At 41.5% G+C, this 23,266-nt stretch overlaps 1 protein-coding gene across 1 annotated transcript in view; it reads right to left on the bottom strand.

Moving 5' to 3' along the window:
• LOC120046585 (protein bicaudal C homolog 1-A-like) overlaps positions 1 to 23,266 on the bottom strand; it is a 70,081-nt gene that overhangs the window by 14,775 nt on the left and 32,040 nt on the right. Inside the window, exons 3-8 of the mRNA XM_038991951.1 lie at positions 16,077 to 16,146; positions 8,674 to 8,753; positions 6,273 to 6,434; positions 5,224 to 5,277; positions 2,755 to 2,937; positions 1,497 to 1,748 (exon numbers count right to left, since the gene is read on the bottom strand). Of these exons, the coding sequence (XP_038847879.1) occupies positions 1,497 to 1,748; positions 2,755 to 2,937; positions 5,224 to 5,277; positions 6,273 to 6,434; positions 8,674 to 8,753; positions 16,077 to 16,146 (801 nt within the window). The remainder of the gene's footprint in view (positions 1 to 1,496; positions 1,749 to 2,754; positions 2,938 to 5,223; positions 5,278 to 6,272; positions 6,435 to 8,673; positions 8,754 to 16,076; positions 16,147 to 23,266) is intronic.

Below are 23,266 nucleotides of genomic sequence, written 5' to 3'. Positions count from 1 at the left end.
ACCACTTTGATGTCATACAAGCAAACCACACACCCTTGAGTCCAAATCTGCGCTTCATATTTCCAAATGATAAAGCTCACGTCATTTACAGTATCATCATTTGTGATCACTATGTTTGATGTACAGCTACAAGGATGACATGGAGTCATACCCTGGGTTGTTCTGAACAGAATGAGCTTATGTTTGTTGTATTGTGAAAATTAGCTGTGGAACATGCAGCTGAATGTACTCCATAATATGCGCATCAAAATTACCAACCGTTTCCCTAAAGTGCTTCTGAAAGCCTAACACTGTAAGATTGTATTGTATAACTTAGCTAGTCATGTTGGCAATAGAATAAGCTTTCAAATGATGCCCACAGACTGCGATTTATAATGGAATGTTTTTGGATTGCATAAAAAAACAACAGTAATTGTGTGATGGTGGGGATGCAGGGCTGTGCTGCAAACAAATTGTGCACACTTTGGAGAGGTTTGTGGCCTCTTGGAGATACCAGTTAGACCTCTCACTCAAACCCTTGACATTTGTTTGTCTTATGTTGCACCTACCACACAATTTCCACTAATATTTTTTATTTTGTTACTAAATGTATCCAGAGTATTTTCTGATTTTGTTATTGAGAAATGCCTACGAAAAGCACAGTAAATGTAAAATGCACAAAAAAATCCAGTGTAATGTTTGGGATCAGTCTCGTGTCAGGTGAACTGTTGTATCCTCACATTTGGTCTAATCATTTCCCCATAATCTCCAAAGTGTTCTCCTTTCAATTGCTACCATGGTTATGCATATGCTTCTCATATTTACTCTGTTTGAAACATTTTCATGTGGCCCTATCCATCGATATAGGCCAATTGTCACACGTGTAAAGGGTTGAGAGAAAGCTCAGTTGAAAAACAACACTACTTGGGAAATTCCAAAACAATTGACCAAAACAGCCTGTTTTGCATGATCCCACCACGAATTCCTTCCTACTTTATATTCAGCTGGGCGATAGAGGACTTCCCACCGTGTGTAATTAAATCAGTTTGGGCCAAGCTGGTGGTGACAGGCAGGGTCCGGAGCTGTAATTTACAGTCTGAGAGATGGTCTAAAGATGGCTCTCTGTGGGGGAGGCTCATCTCCTTGTCAAATGCCCAAAGGGGCCTCTTCTTGTGTGTCCCACTTCCAGACAGAGAAAAGTTAAGTTTACAAAACAACTTTAAATTTTTCTACTTTGGTTAAGACTGACGCCACAGACAAAGAACGGCAACACTGGCTAGCATAGCTGCTCTATATTATGGTTAACGTTTAAGCAGGACGCCAATAAGTCTTTTACCCAAAAGACAATTAAATGACCAACAATTTACACATTTGCAACCCACATAACTGATAAAGTGCCTTGGTCAGAGACAAAACAAAACTGTGGTTTAAATCAACAAAAATCCATATGCAGGGTAATTTTCCAACAGAAACAAGGCAATTATTCTAATCTATACAAACCATGCATGGACACATACCATGAGGTACTGGCGCGCCAGGCAGACAGACTCGATGGTGCCCTGGATGTAGACAGTAGATTTCTTCTGGGGGCTGTTAGGGTCAGGGAAGTGGATCTGGGCTCCTGTTCTCTGGGTGATGTGTTTGATGTTGCTGCCGTTACGGCCCATCATGAAGAGGTGGTGCTGAGGGGCGATGTCCAGGTGGGTACTGACTGAGATGGCACTGGCAAGGCTTCCCGCCAGGTGCTCCAGCAGCATGGCAGTGCCCCTCTGGGATGAGAAGAAAATCACAAATCTATCAATTCAATCAGTAAATCTGCAGCATCTAGTAATATTTTGACTAGGATAAAAAAAAAAAAAATCTTTCAGTGTGTGGACAAATGCTCAAAGGTGAGTGAGTGACTGTGTGGATAGAACTTTCTACTAAAGTTACCCTCTGGGGCAAGGAAAAAAACACAGCTAAAATTAGATTAATTTGCACATCCAAATGTGGCAGAAGAGCAGGAAGAAAAACCAATGAAAATTGTCCAGTCTGTTTGCTTCTCCCAAGAGCAATATTTATTCGAGCTAGTGAAACAACATTTCAACCATAGTTTACACCAAAGTAAACCACTGTTTTTCCATTTCACCAGGCAGCCGACAGAATTGTCGGATTCCCTGCCTCCTCTGCCTCTGCAAACAATCACTGGAGGAATTGGAAGGACTTCCAATGGAACTCCAGCCTTCAGCCACTGAGGCCAGCACAGCAATCCACAGTGGTTTTGGCAGACCCCTTTTACAGAGCAAGATCTCCAACCACATAGCATACATACTCCCCCAAAACCCCAGCCCCGATCTGGCCAGCATCCCAAGTCAAAAGGAACCCTCTACCCATCCACTAACTCAACTCCCCCTAGGCTGGGTTGTACTGAATTGCCATAGTGAGGGTGGGTCAGCGGTAGGTGTGTGGGGGGGGGGGGTCCTGGGATGTTGGATTGAAAGGCTCTAGGCACCAGCCATAGCTCTAATGCCCAGGGTGGAGGAAGGGGAGAGGAAGAGGGCGCTCCAGACGACTTATATTAGACATTTACTCAGGAGGGAGATTTACTTGCTCATGGGTTACAGAACAGTGCTTGGCTTTAAAAGCAACAGTACTGTAATTCCCACTAGGGAGCTGACCAAGCAACCCTCTGGTCACAGCAGTCCACTTTTCTAACCACAAAGCCCCAACCCCTGTTATTCTGTAAGTAGTGTGGTGTGTTGGTGGGTAGATGTGTGGGGTGTGGCCAGGCCTCACCTTGACGGCACTAGAGTTGTTCTGGGAGCCGCGGACCACTCCGGTGGTCCCGTAGAGACGTGTGGGGGGCTTGAAGGATACGGTTAGGTTGTAGGTCTGGGAGATGTGCTGCACTGTGGGGGAGCCTGGGTCAGGCTGCACGATGGCCGGCAACTCAAACGACAAAACTAGAGGGAGCAGCTCCTGAGAGAGATCGACGAATAGACAAAGATAAAGATTGTGAGATAGAATTACAAAGAGGGAGGTAGAGAGAGAGAGCGAGACATGCATACAGTTATTGCCATCTTGCTATTACCATCATCATACTATTCTTTTGCGATCTTTACACAAATGTCCTGTAGTAAGTAACAGAGTCCATTTGAATAGTGAAACAGTAAAGACATAAGAGTGAAAACACATGTTGAGAGAGATCTCTTAACATAGGGTAGGCATGTGCACATCTACACAGACATAACATGTCCCACTTCAGCTGGGTTGTGGCCAAACACGGCATAGACATGTTTTAACTCAATAAAACCCCTTGGTGTCTATCACAACGGGTTGAACTGTGCCAATACTCAGAAGGGACCTAACGCATTACGCCCTTCATCAGGCACATGCTACAGCACACTTCCATTAGGAGCCGATTAAACATACAGTACAATGCTGTAGTAGCAGATCATGTCTGCTCCTAGACGGTCTGTTGATATTCAGACTGTAAATGTTAAGGTTAAGTCACTAAATCATACATCAAGTCACGCCATCAAAGAGAAGAGACCTGACTAAAAGTGGACCCCATCACTCAAATCACAGAAGTCATTCAAACAGCCTAGAGAGGCCAGATTTTGCCAAAAAGTTCATACATACACTTAAGTCTACTCGTGTACGCGCACGCACACACTTATCCAAACACTCCGTCTTGGGCAGTGCGCCATAGCTTAGGCTGCCAGAGAAGGGCAAACAGCATGAATTACACTGACCAAAGAAATGAGCCCATGATTAATCCCATATGTTTCTGGGCCTACTTTTATATCGCATTTCAGGGGTTCCACTGTTAAGGCAGAGATATTTAGGTCAGTGAGAAGGGAAACACAGAGAGGACAAACAGTACGGCCCGACCAGGCTATGAATGAAGAATGGCTCAGACAGAGCTGACATAAGCTTTTTAAAACAGGTCTTCCTGGCAACTTTAAGCTTCATATTTATTCAATCTGAAGGTGTGCGTGACTTCTGCAGACAAGGGCAGAAAGGCAAATATTGTATAAAGACTGTATAACGACTACATAAATCACGGACAAAGCTACAGACTAAAACTTCCATCATACACCATCACGTCTTCAAGGGCTGCAGTACAACTCAACTTTATCCTTCCCTTCAAAACAGCTCTAACAAAGACCTGGCACAAACAAACTATAGCGAAGGTAAAAACCCATCCAATCACTGTTTTGGTCACAGGCAGAGAGGGGTGAGGCCACCCAGGACCATTTACTTTTAACCCAAACAGTACAGAGGCAGATCCGGAGCAAACAAACTATGAAAGGTTTATATCAAAGTGGCAACTGACAGTGATTTGTTCCTTTTCATTCATTTCTTATGGCAGCCAACATGGATATCAGTGCGAAACAAAGTAGGGCTTGTATTTGGGTGAAGGAGTGGAGGGTTGCTGGACGTTTGGGAGGAGGGTCGCTGGGCAGGTGTTAATACTGTATGTGGGGTGGCTGTACAGATGTCCTATGGTTGGTGAGTAGTTGTACTAAGTGGTATGAGTAAGTCCAGTGTACAGGTTTGGGTAGTGGGCAGTAGCTGGGCTGCTGTTTGAAAAGAGGGGTGCTGAGTGATTGGGTGGACTGGTGGAGTATGGCTGCTAGTGTTTGGCTTTGGGAGGAGAGGATTCATGTCGCTATTACAGCTTATTTACTAAACCCCTTCCTACAACAATGGTATGCTCAAACATTACTTCTAAATTCAATTGGTTAACTTTTTTTAATCAAGGAAGTGCATGAACTCGGTTGCTCCCTGTTGCCTGTGAAAACACAATCACGTGTGCTCGCACTCTTGCGCTCTACTTTCTTCTCCCTCTTTCTTTCCTCTCTCATTGAGCTTATTTGTCTTGGTCCACTTGGAAAAAAAGCACATGCGTGTGAAGAATTGTGATGGCGGCGAAACACAAGGAAGGTCTGGACAGCAGAGGCTCACACGAGCGGAATGGCCCACCGCCCTCTGAGCTGGAGCCGAATCTGAGGCGAGCCGAGCACACTCTACAAGGCCAGACGCACTGTGTGCTGGGTTTGAACTGTTTCCTATGTGCCCTGTGCCACATAGGCTACGGCCAGAGCATTACCTCCGAGTTCACAGGCTCCACAGCTATCACATGCAGTTATAGGACAACTAAAGGATGACTGTAGTGACACAGGCTTACAATATAACAGCCTGTTCCGAGTTCTATAGTCCAGACCTCCGAGACCTTCATAGAAATGACATCCAACTTACCCTGATTTTGGCGCGAGCTGCCTCTACCCCTCCTGGCTGACCTGCAATGGACACCTGTTCAGATGGAGCGACAGAAGTCATTGTTATAGTTTAGCTATTACGGTTACATCAAAACTGGAATCTAAAACTGGAAAAAAAATGTATTTCCATTTGGTCCGGTCATTCTAATTTCCATAGCTTATGTTATGTTTTTATCAAAACCCAATCAGAATAACATCATGAAGAGAAAAATGGTTTGTAGGCTTTTACCATATTTAAAAACCAACCCGTAATTTCAAAAATTGCCTTTCAACACTTCACATCCTGAATGCGTGCCTGCAATTAAAATAATTGCGACAGAAATCTAAAAAGGAGATAAATGCCTTCATTAGATATCCTGCCAGCGGAGCGGTAATCTCTCTCCTCCTCTCTTCCTTTTCAAGCCTTTCATCTGTAACTCACCATAATGGAGTAAGGCAAGCGCTGACCCAAAGAACCATAACTTCTGCCAACTTTAATCAGCACTTCTGAACAAATTAAGCCTCAGTATTTGAGACCAGCTGTTACCATCTAGTTTGGGTCAGCACTTCCTCCTCACGCAAATGCATGCCCACACACTGGGCTTGAGGTACAAGGTGTTTAAGGTAAAGGATAGCTTGCAAAGTTTGGTGTGTGATTGCATGACACATGCGAAGAGATTGGCAGCTTGCCTCCTCCAGAGGTGTATGTAAATGGAAATTACAGCCGCTTCCAACTGCTTGTCTATCCAATCCAGCCCAAACACACTGGCTTCCTACGGCACAGCCAATCAAAACAACCAATTACAGCAACATGGTCATTTAAAGCCACTCTAGCAACTAACAAATGGGACATACTCAAATGAGAACAAACCAGCTTAATATGTGGTTAAAATAGTAAATACAGGTGAATAAAGCCTGTGCAAATATAGAACCTTTGACAGTCCCACACAAATGTGGTTAATGATGGCACAGCACATTCATTCATATTCAGTCTATCAGATCCTGTGTACATTGTTAATTGTACATATACAGTGGTGTATCTCTCCGTACCTGGTTGCTCTTCTCCGCCTGATTGTTGCGGTTGGAGTCGGGGAAGTGGATGTGGCAACCCGTGTCCTCCATCACCTTCTTGATGTTGTTGCCTCCCTTGCCGATGACGTGGGAGTGCTCTGTGTGGGACACGTCCATCTTAAGGGTTACCCTGTTAGTCTGCTGGAGGAGAGGAAGAAGGGGGAGACACTCATCTTAAGGGTTACCCTGTTAGTCTGCTGGAGGAGAGTAAGGAGGGGGAGACCATCTTAAGGGTTACCCTGTTAGTCTGCTGGAGGAGAGGAAGGAGGAGGAGACACTCCTCTTAAGGGTTACCCTGTTAGTCTGCTGGAGGAGAGGAAGGAGGGGGAGACACTCATCTTAAGGGTTACCCTGTTAGTCTGCTGGAGGAGAGTAAGGAGGGGGAGACACTCATCTTAAGGGTTACCCTGTTAGTTTGCTGGAGGAGAGGAAGGAGGGAGAGACACTCATCTTAAGGGTTACCCTGTTAGTTTGCTGGAGGAGAGGAAGGAGGGAGAGACACTCATCTTAAGGGTTACCCTGTTAGTTTGCTGGAGGAGAGGAAGGAGGGGGAGACACTCATCTTAAGGGTTACCCTGTTAGTTTGCTGGAGGAGAGGAAGGAGGGGGAGACACTCATCTTAAGGGTTACCCTGTTAGTCTGCTGGAGGAGAGTAAGGAGGGGGAGACACTCATCTTAAGGGTTACCCTGTTAGTCTGCTGGAGGAGAGGAAGGAGGGGGAGACACTCATCTTAAGGGTTACCCTGTTAGTTTGCTGGAGGAGAGGAAGGAGGGGGAGACACTCATCTTAAGGGTTACCCTGTTAGTCTGCTGGAGGAGAGGAAGGAGGGGGAGACACTCATCTTAAGGGTTACCCTGTTAGTTTGCTGGAGGAGAGGAAGGAGGGAGAGACACACTCATCTTAAGGGTTACCCTGTTAGTTTGCTGGAGGAGAGGAAGGAGGGAGAGACACTCATCTTAAGGGTTACCCTGTTAGTTTGCTGGAGGAGAGGAAGGAGGGAGAGACACTCATCTTAAGGGTTACCCTGTTAGTTTGCTGGAGGAGAGGAAGGAGGGGGAGACACTCATCTTAAGGGTTACCCTGTTAGTTTGCTGGAGGAGAGGAAGGAGGGAGAGACACTCATCTTAAGGGTTACCCTGTTAGTTTGCTGGAGGAGAGGAAGGAGGGGGAGACACTCATCTTAAGGGTTACCCTGTTAGTTTGCTGGAGGAGAGGAAGGAGGGGGAGACACTCATCTTAAGGGTTACCCTGTTAGTCTGCTGGAGGAGAGGAAGGAGGGGGAGACCCTCATCTTAAGCATGGCCTGCCAGACAATGTACTTAATAATACTTAGTGAATGATACGATAGAAATCTTACATGCATAAATATTCAATTCTATACCACATATATGACTGTAAACCATGGCAATATTGTGAATATTGACACAGCTTGAATGCCCCTCGCGTAATAAGCCGAAGACAAATAGGATGCATCTCTTCCACCAAGACCCTGGCTCTGGTCCGACACCACTGCCAGGCAGATGGTTCCACCATGAGAAGCTCCACTTAGAGAGGCATGAGGACTATAACCAATCATATCAAACATAAACCCTTTCAGATGGCTAATTACACAGAGAGCTAAAGCAGATGAGCCTAAAAGTATGTTAAATATTTCAAAAAGTTTAATTCGACAAATCCATTGCTATAAAATGCCGACTAATCATGGTTGTTTCATGTTGAACTCATTGGGGTGCAATATGTGAATACATTCAGTTGGACAACTGACTAGGTATACCCTTTATGTAGGCAATCATGTGTGACTGTGCAGAGAAAATACTTGTTTAGAGTGTTAGGCTAAAACCTGCCCACAGGGGGTGCTATGGTGTGCCCCTTTTGGGATGTGGATGTTGGTTGCCATAGAGACAGGATATGCACCATGCCGAGCCAATACACACTCAGGAAATTAAGTACTGGCCATCTTGGTGGCAATTCATATCACACGTCTGAGAAAGCCGCCTGTCATTTGAACTCTGTTGGAGATGGAGTGAGTGAGCCAAATAAGGTGTGAGAGAGAGGGAAAATGGACTGGGAAAGATGTGGAAGGGAGTTATTTTCTAAAATGGTGGACCCCTGCCACCTCGGTGAGATCCACAGGGCCCCTTACTCTCCATCCATCTCACTTTGCCTCCATCACTCCGTTTCTCAGTGTGTTACCAAGCCACTCAAATTGAAACAGAACCAATTAGGAAGTAAACCAAGGTTTCCTAGAGCATGAAATGACAGCCAGAGACACTCACTGGATACATCTGTGACTACCATCCCCTAGTTGATAAATTACCGATGTCAGTGTTGGTGTTGCCATGAGAACAAAACAAACACCTTTCCATCATTCATACGCACCTTTGTGTCGAGGACTGACATGATTCGGTCTTTGGCTTCCCTCACATTGTCTCTCTTTCCACAAACCTTAATGTGCGGATCTGAAGGGAGAGACGTGATGGAGAGGTTGAGATTGAGGTACGGATAGAACAAAAGGAGACAGAAAGAGGCTATGAAGAGATTATATTATCACCTTTTCCCAAGACTATACATCAGGTGAATGCATTGATGGCATTCATGATTATGACATCAGACAAAACACTGTTGAGGTAAATGCTAATTTCAGATGTGCCAACTCTCATTATGGGCTGTTACACAGCAATGTTGGATCAAATGTGTAACCCCCCCCCCGACATTTAGAAAGTTTGCATAGAAAATAGACACAACAACTGCCTGCTAGGGTGCGTTTCTGTTTAACTATCTTGTGTCGATAAAAACAGCTGGAAGTATGCTCAATGCTCATGACTGTAGAGTCCATTTGGCCGTGTGGCGAGCCAGGTCCTAGGAGCCCCGTGTTGACTGTATGGAGGGGCAGGAAGTCAGTTAAGCTCCTTCCAGGAATCCCCCTCCCCCCACACACCACAAATAGCTCAGATTTACTGTACTCCTACAGAAGAAAATATTTCTATTTAGAGTTTACTTACGGACATTTTTTAACCTATTGACATTTGTTGGGTTTAGAGATTTTAGAGCTGTTGAGCAGGAAAATGCAGATAAAAGCCTATACTGTTAAACAGAATAGTACATGGAAATGTAGGTAATCACTGAAAGAAACAGAACAGTGTGTTATACTGCGCTGTATAGGCCTAACACCACAACAAACTCCAATTACATAAACCAAACAGAAACTCTCCATAGAGTTTGGGGCTAGAGCGTTGGACTAGTAACCGCAAGATGGAATCCCGGCGCTGACAAGGTAAAAATCTGTCGTTCTGCCCTTGAACAAGGCAGTTCCTAGGCCGTCATTGAAAAAAAGAATTTGTTCTTAACTGACTTGCCTAGTTAAATAAAGGTACGATTTTTTTTTTTTTTTTTTTAAAGAGTCACAAAACATAAAGTGAGGGGAAAGCACATGAACTGGCCCTGATCCCCACTGAGGAGAGATCTGGGTTGGCTAGGCTCTGGAATGCTGCTGCAGGGAAGCGTTTAGGAGCCTCTGTGCTCCACGTTTTACGGGCCTATGGGGGGATTGTGGGAGCAGTGGAAGGCTGTGTGGATCTCGTCAGTGTGACATGGGACCTTCGTGGCTTCAACACTGAGGTGAGATCACAGAAGGGTGAAAAAACAGCTGTGAGACGATATTTTGTTCCCCACAAAAACAACCCAAAAGCCTCTCAAGTCCACAATGGGTTACATCACGATAGGAGTGGGTGCCGTCTGAGACAGAAAAACAAAGTAAAAACACAGCAGTATTAGAAGAGACCCTCATAGCTTTGGTTTCAGGAAACGTTCCAAACACACAGCTGTGACTAGAGACCAGCAGAGGGTGTTGGCCTTCCGCTCCCCTACCCATCTGGCACTCATTACATTAGGGGGCTAAATTAGTGTTGCTATGTGTGATGTTAAACACCCCCACATTTTTTAAGTGTGACGCGTGTACGCTTATGATTGATTGTGGAATAGAAAATGAACACCTTAAGTCTTAATTTGGCACACAAAACACTCAGAAATACATACAATATGACAGCTGAGAAGAAAGGTCTTGGAAGTTGACACTTGACACAAAAGAAACCATTTGACCCCTCTCTGCTTACCGTCAACGCTAATGACTTTTTCCAGAATGGGTTTACATTATTTAAAGCCAGGCACCACAGGCTAAAATATAATTTTTGCATCTACTTATCCATTTTGATTTTTTTGCGGGGTATTTTGGTCCATTAATAGGAGTATTTTCAAGAAGAAAAAAATAAGTGTCAAAAAGTTAAATATACATTTATTTTACTAGTTTTAAGTTTTATACTACTGTCAAACTTTCAGGAATTGTAACCACTTTTAAATGGAAATGCATCCATAATTTCATAGAATGTAACAAACTGGACTACATACATTAATTAGTAACTTACTTTGAAGAGATGGTGACTGATTGAGTCTAATAGGTGTTTCGCGTTTGGTAGTGTAAATCCATTGTACTTGGTCTTTAAAGCAGCAATCACCGCAGCTGAAACAATGAAGTATTTTCCCTCACCCTGTTTCGGTAAAAAGCTTGATCTCTCTTTTGTTGCTGATCATTTTCCTGCCCTGCAGGAAATGCAAACTTGTAGTGTATTAGAGGTTAAATACGGCTTCTACAATTTGTGATTTCCACTTAAAAATGTCAGACTTGCTTGATTTGCCCTGACGAAAAATTTAGCAACCAAAAATGGATGTAGCAACTGCAGATTGCCCCTTTAACTGCCATTTCCCAAAAGTCACTCTTCCCACATGCCAAAACATTTTTCTCAGTCTCAAAAGCATCTACATTAACCAACTTCTAAGTGGTTATTCTTAGACATATTCTCCAGACTTAAACAAAGGGAATTGTTGATATGCTGTCAAAACACTTTTAGCGATTACATTTTCTTTTTAAAAGCGTACATTTATTATTTTACAGATAGAAAAATGAAAAAGGTATTCCACAATCTGCTATGTATAAATCCAGTCCTGGAGTGTCTTAACAAAATAAAACCTAAATATTTAGGCTGAATTCATCTAGTGTCCAGAAAAATGTATTTGCATGATATGCAAATACGTTCCTGTTTTATGAGATTACCTAAATTGCATATACAGTGCCTTGCAAAAGTATTCACCCCCTTGGCATTTTTCCTATTTTGTTGCAATACAACCTGTAATTTAAATAGATTTTTATTTGGACTTCATGTAATGGACATACACAAAATAGTCCAAATTGGTGAAGTGAAAAAAATGTAGTTTCAAAAAAAAAAAAAAAAAAAAAAGGAAAGGTGGTGTGTGCATATGTATTCACCCCCTTTGCTATGAAGCCCCTAAATAAGATCTGGTGCAACCAATTACCTTCAGAAGTCACATAATTAGATAAATAAAGTCCACCTGTGTGCAATCTAAGTGTCACATGATCTGTCACATGATCTCAGTATATATACACCTGTTCTGAAAGGCCCCAGAGTCTGCAACACCGTTAAGCAAGGGGCACCACCAAGCAAGCGGTACTATGATGACCAAGGAGCTCTCCAAACAGGTCAGGGACAAAGTTGTGGAGAAGTACAGATCAGGGTTGGGTTATAAAAAAATATTTGAAACTTTGAACATCCCACGGAGCACCATTAAATCCATTATTAAAACATTTAAAGAATAGGGCACCACAACAAACCTGCCAAGAGAGGGCCGCCCACCAAAACTCATGGACCAGGCAAGGAGGGCATTAAGCAGAGAGGCAACAAAGAGACCAAAGATAACCCTGAAGGAGCTGCAAAGCTCCACAGTGGAGATTGGAGTATCTGTCCATAGGACCATTTAAGCCGTACACTCCACAGAGCTGGGCTTTATGACAGAGCAGTCAGAAAAAATAAGCAAACATGTTTGGTGTTCGCCAAAAGGCATGTGGGAGACTCCCCCATACATATAGAAGAAGGTACTCTGGTCAGATGAGACAAAAATGTAGCTTTTTGGCCATCAAGGAAAACACTGTCTGGCGCAAACCCAACACCTCTCATCACCCGAGAACACCATCCCCACAGTGAAGCATGGTGGGGGCAGCATCATGCTGTGGATATGTTCTTCCATCGGCAGGGACTGGGAAACTGGTCAGAATTTAAGGAATAATGGATGGCGCTAAATACAGAGAAATTCTTGAGGGAAACCTGTTTCAGTCTTCCAGTGATTTGAGACTGGGATGGAGGTTCACCTTCCAGCATTAAGTACACGTTTAAAACCAACCAGGGCTTTCTGTAAGGCAACAAAGTCAGATTGCAGCTCAAACATAGCATGGTCAATAGTTGGGGCAATGGCATACATAACAGTGTAGTCTGCATACAGAATTAATAGATAGACCAATATTATTTATATAAATAGTAAAGCGAACAGGTCCCAATACCAATCCCTGCAGTACACATTTAGCAATATACAGGAAACTAGACTTGGCACCATCAGAAAACACGCATTGTGTCCTATCTGACAGATAATTCTCAAACACTTGCAAGAAGCCCGATCCAGGCCTATTTGAGCCAGCCTTTGAATTAGAGCATAATGGTCAACAATGTCATAAGCCTTGGAAAGGTCTATAAATAAGGCAGCACAATGTTTTTTTATGATCTAAGAAATGTAAGTTAACACATCATCTAGAACACATATAGCAGACTTTTGAACAAATAAAACCTGACTGGTACACATTTAAAACAGAATAGGAAGTTTCAAAAGTTATTAGCTGAGAGTTGGCCTGTGATTCTAAAACTTTGGAAAGGCAAGATAACTACCATCCAATTTATCTAAGTCAGAAGGATCTCATCTGTGTAGGGGGAGGACTTGTGCTGCTTGCCTAAAGTGGAGCAAACCACTCGATTTTGTCCCTATGTTATATCGGCATTGAACATGTCACCCTCCCTAGGAGAGGTGGTGACCTTGACAATTTATTGTTAAAACGAGAGGCTGCCTGGATCTGTAATTTAAAGACCCTTGCTCCCTTCGGTCTCAACGTAGACTTTGATCTGAAGCCATTCTTGTGATTCTGCTATTCATTGTAAATGTTTGTAGGCCTATGGTGAAATGTTCTGGTAAAGTGTAATATTAGCCTAAGATACTGTTTCTCCTATGAATCACTGACAGAATATTCATGATTCCAGAAAGTGGTACAAATAGTTTGAGTTTTGACAACCCCCAATTTAAAAATGATTGACTTTCAGATAGCTGGTGATTCAAATTTAAACGTAATGGAGTAGCAGAATGGCATGGGTATCCATAATTTGTCTCCTGTAGTTGTGTTGATGGCTAACCTCAGCTCAAACTCACAGGTGTACGATATCCAGTCATTGTGGGTAGATGTCAGGGTTGATTACAGTACCTAGAAGACAGAGTACTCTCTCCCCTCTAGCTGTTAAGCAGAAAGGGTCACAAATACATGTATTTTTTCCTCCAAATGCACAAAAATGCAGTGCATACACCCATGAGATAACTGGAAGAGATTATTGGACATTGTTCATACCCCTCCTTTTGGAATATATAATACTAAAAGGCTGATAGCCAACAAATCATAGGGCTGAATATAAATGGACAAACTGTTCTTCCAATGTGAATGAGCTTAAGAGGTTGACTAGGAGTAGAAGAGCTGTTAAAAAGATTTAGGGCTGTCCCCGACTCAATGAAATCTTAGTCGAGCGAGAGTGGTCTGTTCTTTCAACCAATCGATTGGTCAACATTTTAAAAACGTGTATTTTTCAATATATAGATATAACAGTTTTGCTTCCGCCCTATAGCCCTAGGCTATTTGCGCAAGGGATACGAAGTAATCAGTTAGGACTATTTTATGATCTTTCCACCAAATCAGAGCATGAAGACTTTTCAAATAGGCTACATTGTGGAACTATTGTCATTCTCAATGGATATAAAAACTGGCTTTGTTGACTTGCTGTTTGAGGCAACGAAGAAAATACTTTGAAAAGCTCCACAGTGATGGTGAGTTAAGACAATCAGAAATAGTATCAGATCCCCAAATGGGCACATTTATAGGCCTACATTTGTGAGCAGGCCAGGTAGCCTAGGCCTAGTTATGTGTAATCAGGTGCGTGTCCTTACTCCAGATGGACAGGAGCGCTCCAAACAAAAAGACAATGAACACATTGACAAATTGTAAATGGAATGAACTAAACCAAAACTTATAGCCTAGGTTGTGCGCTCTGCAAACAACGTGTTCACTCCTACAGTACAATGACAACGGTAAGACGGTAATAATAATATATTGAATGCACTAACAGAAATTACAGTAACCAAATAAACATTGATGATTCGAAATTATGGGAATTAACGGTAAATGTACTACTGGTGATACTGGTGTGCCATCCCTGCGGCCTTCACAATGGATTAGTCCACTGAGACAGGCGTGAATCAGACAGGTATCTCATGTGCCATCATTTAAAAACATATATATACACTTGACAACAAAAAAATCTGGGTCGACAAACAGCCTATTGACCAAACAATCGACTAAATGGGGTCAGCCCTAAACATTCCAGTGTAAACTCCAACTTCTGGGTCAAGTTCAGGAAGTTGTTTTGGGATTTCACATCTTCATGCATACTGGCATTCCATTGGGGTCAACAAAGGGGGCATGTCGAAACCAACCCCTCCCCCCCCCCAAACAAGCTTTAAATAGCAGTAGTATTTTATTGGCAGTGCACTGGAACTTCTCAGACATTACATGCAGATAACTCCTAACTCAACATCCCTCGTACAAACTCACAAATTGGTGCAAATTCTGACCAGAATGGCAAACTCTGAAATTACTGACCAGAGAGAAAAGTAGAAGCTTTCATCTTTAAACATAAATGTTTTTAAAGTAAGTGGTGAAACGATGAATGCTGCTGCAACCTTGATATACATGTCCCCTCTATAATTACTTCCAGTGGTGTAAAGTACTTAAAAGTAGTACTTTAAGTACTTAAGTATTTTAACTTAAATAGTATCTGTACTTTACTTATGATATTTGACAACTTTTTCTCCACTACATTCCTAAAGAAAATATGTACTTTTTACTCCCATACAGTACATTATCCCCGACACCCAAAAGTACTCGTTACATTTCAAATGCTCAGGCAGGGCAGCAATATGGTACAATTCATGCATCTATAACTGTGTCATCCCTACTGCCTCTGATCTGGCAGACTCACTAAACACAAATACTGCATTTGTAAATTATGTCCAAGTGTCGGAGTGTGCCCGTCTGTCCATAAATAAAATTAAAACACAAGACATTTGGTGTATAACTTTTACTCAAGTATGACAATTGAGTACTTTTTCTACCACTGTACTTAAGTACATTTAAAACCAGATACTTTTACTCAAGTAGTATTTTACTGGGTGACTTTCACTTTTACTTGAGTCATTTTCTATTATGGCATCTTTACCTTTACTCAAGTATGACAAAGGAGTACTTTTTCCACCACTGATTACTTCACTAAGCACATTCTTTCAGTTAAAAATAAAACACTGATTCTTCTCGATTATAAAAATGACTTAGGGGGGTCATTCAGGGCTAAAACTAACAAACCTATGTTGTCATTGCAAATTAACTGATTTTTAGTCTTCATGTACAGACATCAGCAAATATCTTCCAAAAACAAAACTTAAGACTTACATCCGGTAATGAAAAAGCAACATTGGAGTCAAATGTAGAGCAGTTAACAAGAAGGATGTTCTGTTACTTTTGATATAACCACCGCTGAACTGTTGTTGTACAATCAAAAACAGACAACATTCACCTTTTTTGGACTTGGCTCCGATCTTCAATTTGGAAGGCCACGCTATCTGTGTTTTGGTTTCATCCATGACCTGAAACAGATATTGGTCACATTCAATAAAAGGAAAAAGAAAGTGTCATTACATATCTATGTTTAATATACTGAACAAAAATGGAGATCAGGAAAACAATAACACCATAATGCTTCTTCTTGAGACTGCCTATACTGTAGTCCGTTTAAATGACCAATTTTACATGACAGATAACTTGGTACACATTGATATATACAAATCTTAACACGTGTCATTTTAAACATAACAGAAATCCTGCCTCACTTCAAATAAACAGTATAAATGAGGACCACGTTCTAGTAAGCACTAGCCAGAAAAATTCACACGTCTGCTGTGTTTATGGCTGATTGAATGTGGCTCGAGGCTTGTCTAAACTTTGGACAATGCCTCATTGCCTCTACTGCCCTACACCTCCTCAAACCTCTTGCCATGCTGACTTTGGAGAGCACGCACCTATGAAGAGAGGTCTACGATCTACACATTTTGGGGAGAAATCAACCAGAAATGGTATGATCCAGCGAAAACATGGCTTTTGATATAAGCTTACTGAAACAAATGTACTCTGTGACAAAAAAAGCCAACATCTCCATATTTTCTGAAAGTGGACTGGGTGTTGTTGGCTTAGGAACACGTGAAAAGTGTCAGCTGCAATCTATGTGAGAGCCCTTTGACAAAGCTACCCATCGTAACCAGGAGCATATGCATGAATGTGAAACAAAAAAAGAAAGAGCAAAAGTACAAGTCCGAGAGGAAAGAGTGTGTTATTCTGAGGTACTACAGGCATCGTCCACACGCTCATGAGGCCGCTCACCGTCACATAACTTCCTGAACATAGACTGGGGATCAAACAGTTCAGCCATGAGAAACATGAACCATCTGCATCGCCTAATGGAGACCTGCTGACTGGTGGTTTACATTAGAAACTAAAATCTCAGAAAACCATCCATCTCCAAAACACAGAGATCTGTCCTTGTCCTTCAATTTCCTTGTTTTCACAAAGGTCCTGTCGTGATTATTTGTTTTAACGCGTACCAGGGGCTCGTGTTTTTAGGTGGAAAAGGAATGAACTCAGACTGTCTTGGACACGTGAGCACCCTATGAATGTTCCCTCATACAGTATGAAGCTGCTCCATGTTCTTCATTGACTCCAGTGGTTATGCAAGGACCTCCAAACCTCACATGGGAACCCATGCAGAGAGAGACAATATGCTTAGAGCAGATGTCCATGTCGATAAAAAGTTTGGATGGAAATCTGGTTATGTGAATAAAGTCTAATAAAAAAATGTAATGACAGACCTGATGGGAACTTAGATTCACGCAATGATATGTTTTGTGGTCCTCTCACTACGACTCAGGAAAGCATGCAGTTTATTAGGCTCAAGATGAAATAAGTTACGATGAACTTCACATGGTGGTAAAAGTATGTTTGGTTTTTGGCATAATGGAGCCCATGTCATCCAAAGTTTTCCAAAAAGCACCTGGATGATCATCAAGACCTTTGGAAGAATATTCTATGGACAGATGATTCAAAAGTATAACTTTTTGGATGACGTGGGTCCCATCATGCCTGGCGAAAACCAAACTGCATTCCACTGTAAGAACCTCATACCAACAGTCAAGTATGGTGGTTGTAGTGTGATGGTTTGGGGATGCTTTGCTGCCTCAGAACCTGGACGACTTGCCTTAATAGAAGGAACCATGAAATGGAAGGAACCATGAATTCTCCAACGTATCAGAGACTTCTACAGGAGAATGTCAGGTCATCCATCTGGGAGCTGAAGCTGAAGCGCAGCTGGGTCACGCAGCAAGACAATGATCCAAAACACACAATCATGTCTACATTAAAATGGCTAAAATGAACACATTTGAAGTTTTGGAATGGCCTAGTCAAAGTCCAGACCTAATCCCAATTGAGACGTTGTAGCAGGACTTGAAACGAGAAGTTCATACTTAAAAACCCACAAATGTCGCTGAGTTACAGCAGTTCTGCATGGAAGAGTGGGACAAAAATCCTCCACAGCGACGTGAGAGACTGATCAACAACTACAGAAAGCGTTTGGTTTTAGTCATTGCAGCTAAAAGGTGGCACAACCAGTTATTGAGTGTAAGGGGGCATTTACCTTTTCACACAGGGACATTGGGTGTTGCATAACTTTGTTTTTTAAATAAATTCTGATAATAATCTGATAACATTCAGTATCAAAAATATGAGTGGGGAAAAGGGACAAATGCTTTTTCACGTGACTGTATGTGATCATATACAAATGTAAGAAAAGCAACTATTTCAATGAAGAACACAGCCTTCATTCTGCAATTTTCTATCTTAATCCAGTACATTATTCATAGAGGAAATGTCAAAATTCTTCCATATGTTTGGGAAGTGTAGGCCTGCTTGGCATCCTCCAAACTGACCGACAGATTTTCCAGAGCCAGTCTGAAACACCTGTTGGGCAGTGCTAGTTGAACATGTGCATTTTCACTCCAGTATGACACACTCTTAAAGACCACTGATGGTTGAGTGGATGGCCCTTCAAGCATCACTGAGTGTCTCAAACATACTATAATCAAAATACAAATATGGAAAGTGAAGTGGAGCATAAAGAATAGTTCACAATCTTACTTTGGGCCAACAATATGAAGATGAGGATAAATATTTTTGCAGTTATTAGAGGGCCCCATGTAAACATGAATAATGATTATATCTATTTATAAGCACATTCGACTGCTCTGGTCAATTCAAATTGCAAAGATAAGATTTATTGAACCTTTGAAAATGTAGCCTATACAACATAACTCAAATATCTGGTCAGAGTTAGGCTAAATTATCCATCCCCGTTGTTTACACACCACATATGGGCTGATGAACTGCCATGCAAGCACATAATTATGCTATGTAGCATCACTGATTGTGCGGCCTATCCACAAACCTTACAAACATAGGTTTTGAAAAAAATAAATACTTACTATTTTTTTTATTAAAAAAGTCTCAATTTAATCCAGTTGCTATGTCTCTGCATTCTTCATTGAAACCAATAAAACAAATCCACTACAGTATTGGCAGCCAAAAAATGCTTCCACGATATAAAACCCATTCCTACAGTATAACAAATGTGTCTTGTTGAGTTGCATTTTTCATTCTCTCACTAAAGACCTTGGCTCATGTTACTGGTCTTGGGTATTATATTTGTCTAATGGCAAGAAAAGCCCTGCCAAGCTAGAGTTCTCATGAAAGCCCTTGGCTGTGGCACTTCTAACCATTTCACAAGATAATACAAATAAAATAGAGAACCAAGAAGGTCGTCTTTTGGGTGAAAAAAAAATAAAAAAGACATATTTTTGGATGGACTTCCTATCTAACGAACAGAATAGAGCAGTTTGTTTTCTGAATCGAACAGATACTGATGTATAGGATTCTAAACTGCTTGGACTTCATGTGGGGGGCGGCAGGTAGCCTAGTGGTTAGAGCGTTGGACTAGTAACTGAAAGGTTGCAAGATCGAATCCCGAGCTGACAAGGTAAAAATCTGTTGTTCTGCCTCTGAACAAGGCAGTTAACCCACTGTTCCTAGGCCGTCATTGAAAATAAGAATTTGTCCTTACCTTTATTTAACTAGGCAAGTCAGTTAAAATAAAAATGTGGAAACGGTTTTGCTTCCAACTATGAGGACATGGTATACAGTTGACCTCCAATAATCTAGGACTCTGTAAATAACATTTTACACTGGGAAATATAGCCCCAGGGATTTCCAAATTCCACATATATGATAAGGCCCACCTTTACCAACGTTCCACACCAGCACTGCATCAGAGAGACTGTCTTTTTAGCACATTCTCTCCATCATGATACACGTGAGCATATTATCATAAATTTTATATGAACCACCCCCGTAGTAGACTTTCACTCTATAAACAAAACTATGTGCTCCCACTCAACAGTATGACAAACACATCTCTGGAACATTTTGTTCATCATATCCATCAGGAATTTCGCTCTGCGCCCCTCCCCCCTTTGGCTCTTTCCCTGCCCAATTTTATCAGTCTCATGGGCCAATAATGGGGTTTCTGCTTAATTCCACAAAATTATTTTGTCCCGGTGAAGAAACACAACTCGCCTTTTTATTCTCTATGGTGCTTTGAAATTCTTCAGGTACACCAGAGCAACTACAGTATGCAGATTTATGCATTTCTTCCAAAATATAGACATTTCCAAAACTAGACACATTCCAGGAAAGGCCAGGGAATGGACTATGATCAGATATGATATCACATGATACAATGGATACAGGGATTGTATACTGTAGCATAGCAACATGCAATGCAACACAAAAGTTATGAGATGATCACTGCCCTTTGTTGCATCCAATCAGGAAATGTATGCCTCAGTAAAGGCCAGGCATGTTTGGAAAGCCAGTTAATACAAATCAGATCAAAACCCTAATATATGCAATTATATAGATTCCCTAAGTCCAAACTTTACAGGCAATTACATTTTTTGCCACCCTCTATTTCTTCTCTATAGGGTCTTGTTCAGGAACTTGCTTCCTCTCCATAGTTGCGGTTCTTGGCAAGGCCATACAGATGGGAGTGATTTCTGACAGACCACACACCATTTTAAGGGTGGATAGCGTTTATTTTTATGAAGGGCCCAGCAAATACCTCTCAAATGGGTCAGCTATTTGCACAAATTAGGTTAACTATACATTTAACGTTCCACTCTTCAGTCTTTCTGCTACTGTGCCCTTTTCAAGTAATGCATACATTTAGCATTGTGATCAGTTTCATTACATATTACACTGATTGGATCTTGCAGGAGGGTCAGATACATACGTAGTGCTATAACCCAAATCGAACTGGATGTCATTTTGGGAATGTCATCAAAAACAGTCACATGTGCTTTGTGCACGTGAGAGTATACAATGCCTGTAGAAAGTCTACACTCCCCTTGGATTTCTTCACATTTTATTGTGTTAAAAAGTGGGATTCAAATTGACTTAGTGATTTTTTGTCAACGATCTACACAAAATACTTGAATGTCAAAGTGGATGAAAAATTCACATTTTTAAAAGATTAAGGAAAAATAAAACCCTAATACGCCCTGATTAGGTAAGTCTTCACCCCCCTGAGTCAATACATGTTAGAATCACCGTTGGCAGCGAATACAGCTGTGATTCTTCTTGGGTAAGTCTCATAAGAGCTTTACACACCTGCATTGTGCAATATTTGCCCATTCTTTTTTTTTTTATCTTCAAGCTCTGTTAAGATGTTGGCTAGATAGACATTTTCAAGTCTTGCCATAGATTTTCAACTAGATTTAAGTCAAAACTGTAGCTTGGCCACTCAGGAACATTCACTGTCTTCTTGGTAAGCAACTCCAGTATAGATCTGGCTTTGTGTTGTAGGTTATTGTCCTGCTGATGGTGAAATCCTCTCCCAGTATCTGGTGAAAAGCAGACTGAAACAGGTTTTCCCCTAGGATTTTGTCTGTGCTAAACCATCCTGTTTCTTTCATCTTAAAAAACTCCAGTCTTTCCAGATGTCAAGAATACTCATAACCTAGGGCTGTTGTGACCGTATTACCGCCACACCGGCGGTCACGAGTCACGAAGGCAGTCAAATTCCATGTGACCGTTTAGTCACGGTAATTAGGCTTCTCCAAGCTGTGATGCTGCTGATGGTCATTAATAGCCTGCCAAACTTGATAACTCCCTGGTACTCAGCACTCTATCATCCCTCTAATTGAACTAGTGTAGCCCACAGCCATTTGGCATAGCCAGATCAGGACCAAACGTAAGGACAATTCAGAGTATGCTATTCTGTAATAGACTACATTTTCTTCATATCATGCTTCTTTAGACCTGTCGAAAATAAAGAATGGATTTATTGTGAAGGTGCAGGCTATATTACATGGATTTATTAGACTTTTTAAAATGTAGATCTGCATCAGTGGCTTGTAGGCTATTTGTGGAAGCCAGAAGATGCTAAATGTGTTTATGTTAATTAACGGTCAATTACCGTGAGACCGACAGCTATTTGCTTGACAATCACCGACTGATGAACTTTCGTGACCGCCACAGCACTACTCATACCATGATGCAGCCACCACCATGCTTGAAAATAAGGAGGCAGTTACTCTGTGATGTGTTGTGTTGTGTTGGATTTGACTCAAACATAAGACTTTGAATTTAGGCCAAAAAGTTGTGTTTTTTTGCAGTTTTATTTTAGTGCCTTTTATTTTAATGCATACATATGCATGTTTTGGAATATTTGTATTCTTCTTTTCACTCTGTCATATAGGTCATTAAGGTAAAGTCACTACAATGTTGTTGATCCATCCTCAGTTTTCTCCCATCACAGCCATTGAACTCTGCCATAGCTGTTTAAAAAATGGTCTCGGGTGACATCCCTAAGCAGTTTTGTTCCTGTCCTGCAACTCAATTCAACTGCATCTTTGATGTGCCTGGGTGGTTTAATACATCATCCACAGCATAATTATTAATTTGACCATGCTTGAAGAGATATTTAATGTCTGATTTGTTATTGTTACCCATCACTGCCCTTCTTTATGAGGCTTTTAAAAATCTCCCTGGTCTTTAGTAGTTGAATCTGTGCTTGAAATCCAATACTTGACTGAGGTACCTTACAGATGTTGTATGTACTGTATGGGGCACAGAGGAAGGGGTAGTCATTCAAAATCATGTCACACACTATTATTTCACACAGTGAGTCCATATAACTTATTTGTATTTATTATGGATCCCCATTAGCTGCTGCAGCTACTCTTCCTTATTATGGGATTTATTAGGCAAAATGTTACTTCTGAACTAATTTAGGCTTGCCTAAACAAATGGGGTGAATACTTAAGCAACGACTATATTTTAGTTATTTAATTTGTTATTCATTTGTAAAAGTTTGTAGAATTTTCTTCTCACTTTGACATCATGGAGTAATTTGTGTAGATCAATGATAAAAAAAATGACAATGAAATCTATTTCAATCCCACTTCGTAATGCAACAAAAAGGTTCAAGGGGGTGTAGACGTTCTGTAGAGTTTTCTATGTGTGTGTGAGGCATGGTGGCAATCAACATGGATGGAGTGGACTGTCTTCCTGTATCACTGTTGATTCAGCTGTGTGTGTGTGTGC

The sequence above is a fragment of the Salvelinus namaycush genome, chromosome 4, assembly GCF_016432855.1.
Source record: "Salvelinus namaycush isolate Seneca chromosome 4, SaNama_1.0, whole genome shotgun sequence".
Classification (NCBI taxonomy): Eukaryota; Metazoa; Chordata; class Actinopteri; order Salmoniformes; family Salmonidae; genus Salvelinus; species Salvelinus namaycush.
The sequence above is the reverse complement of the archived record's forward strand: the minus strand, read 5'-3'. Positions and strand labels throughout refer to the sequence as shown.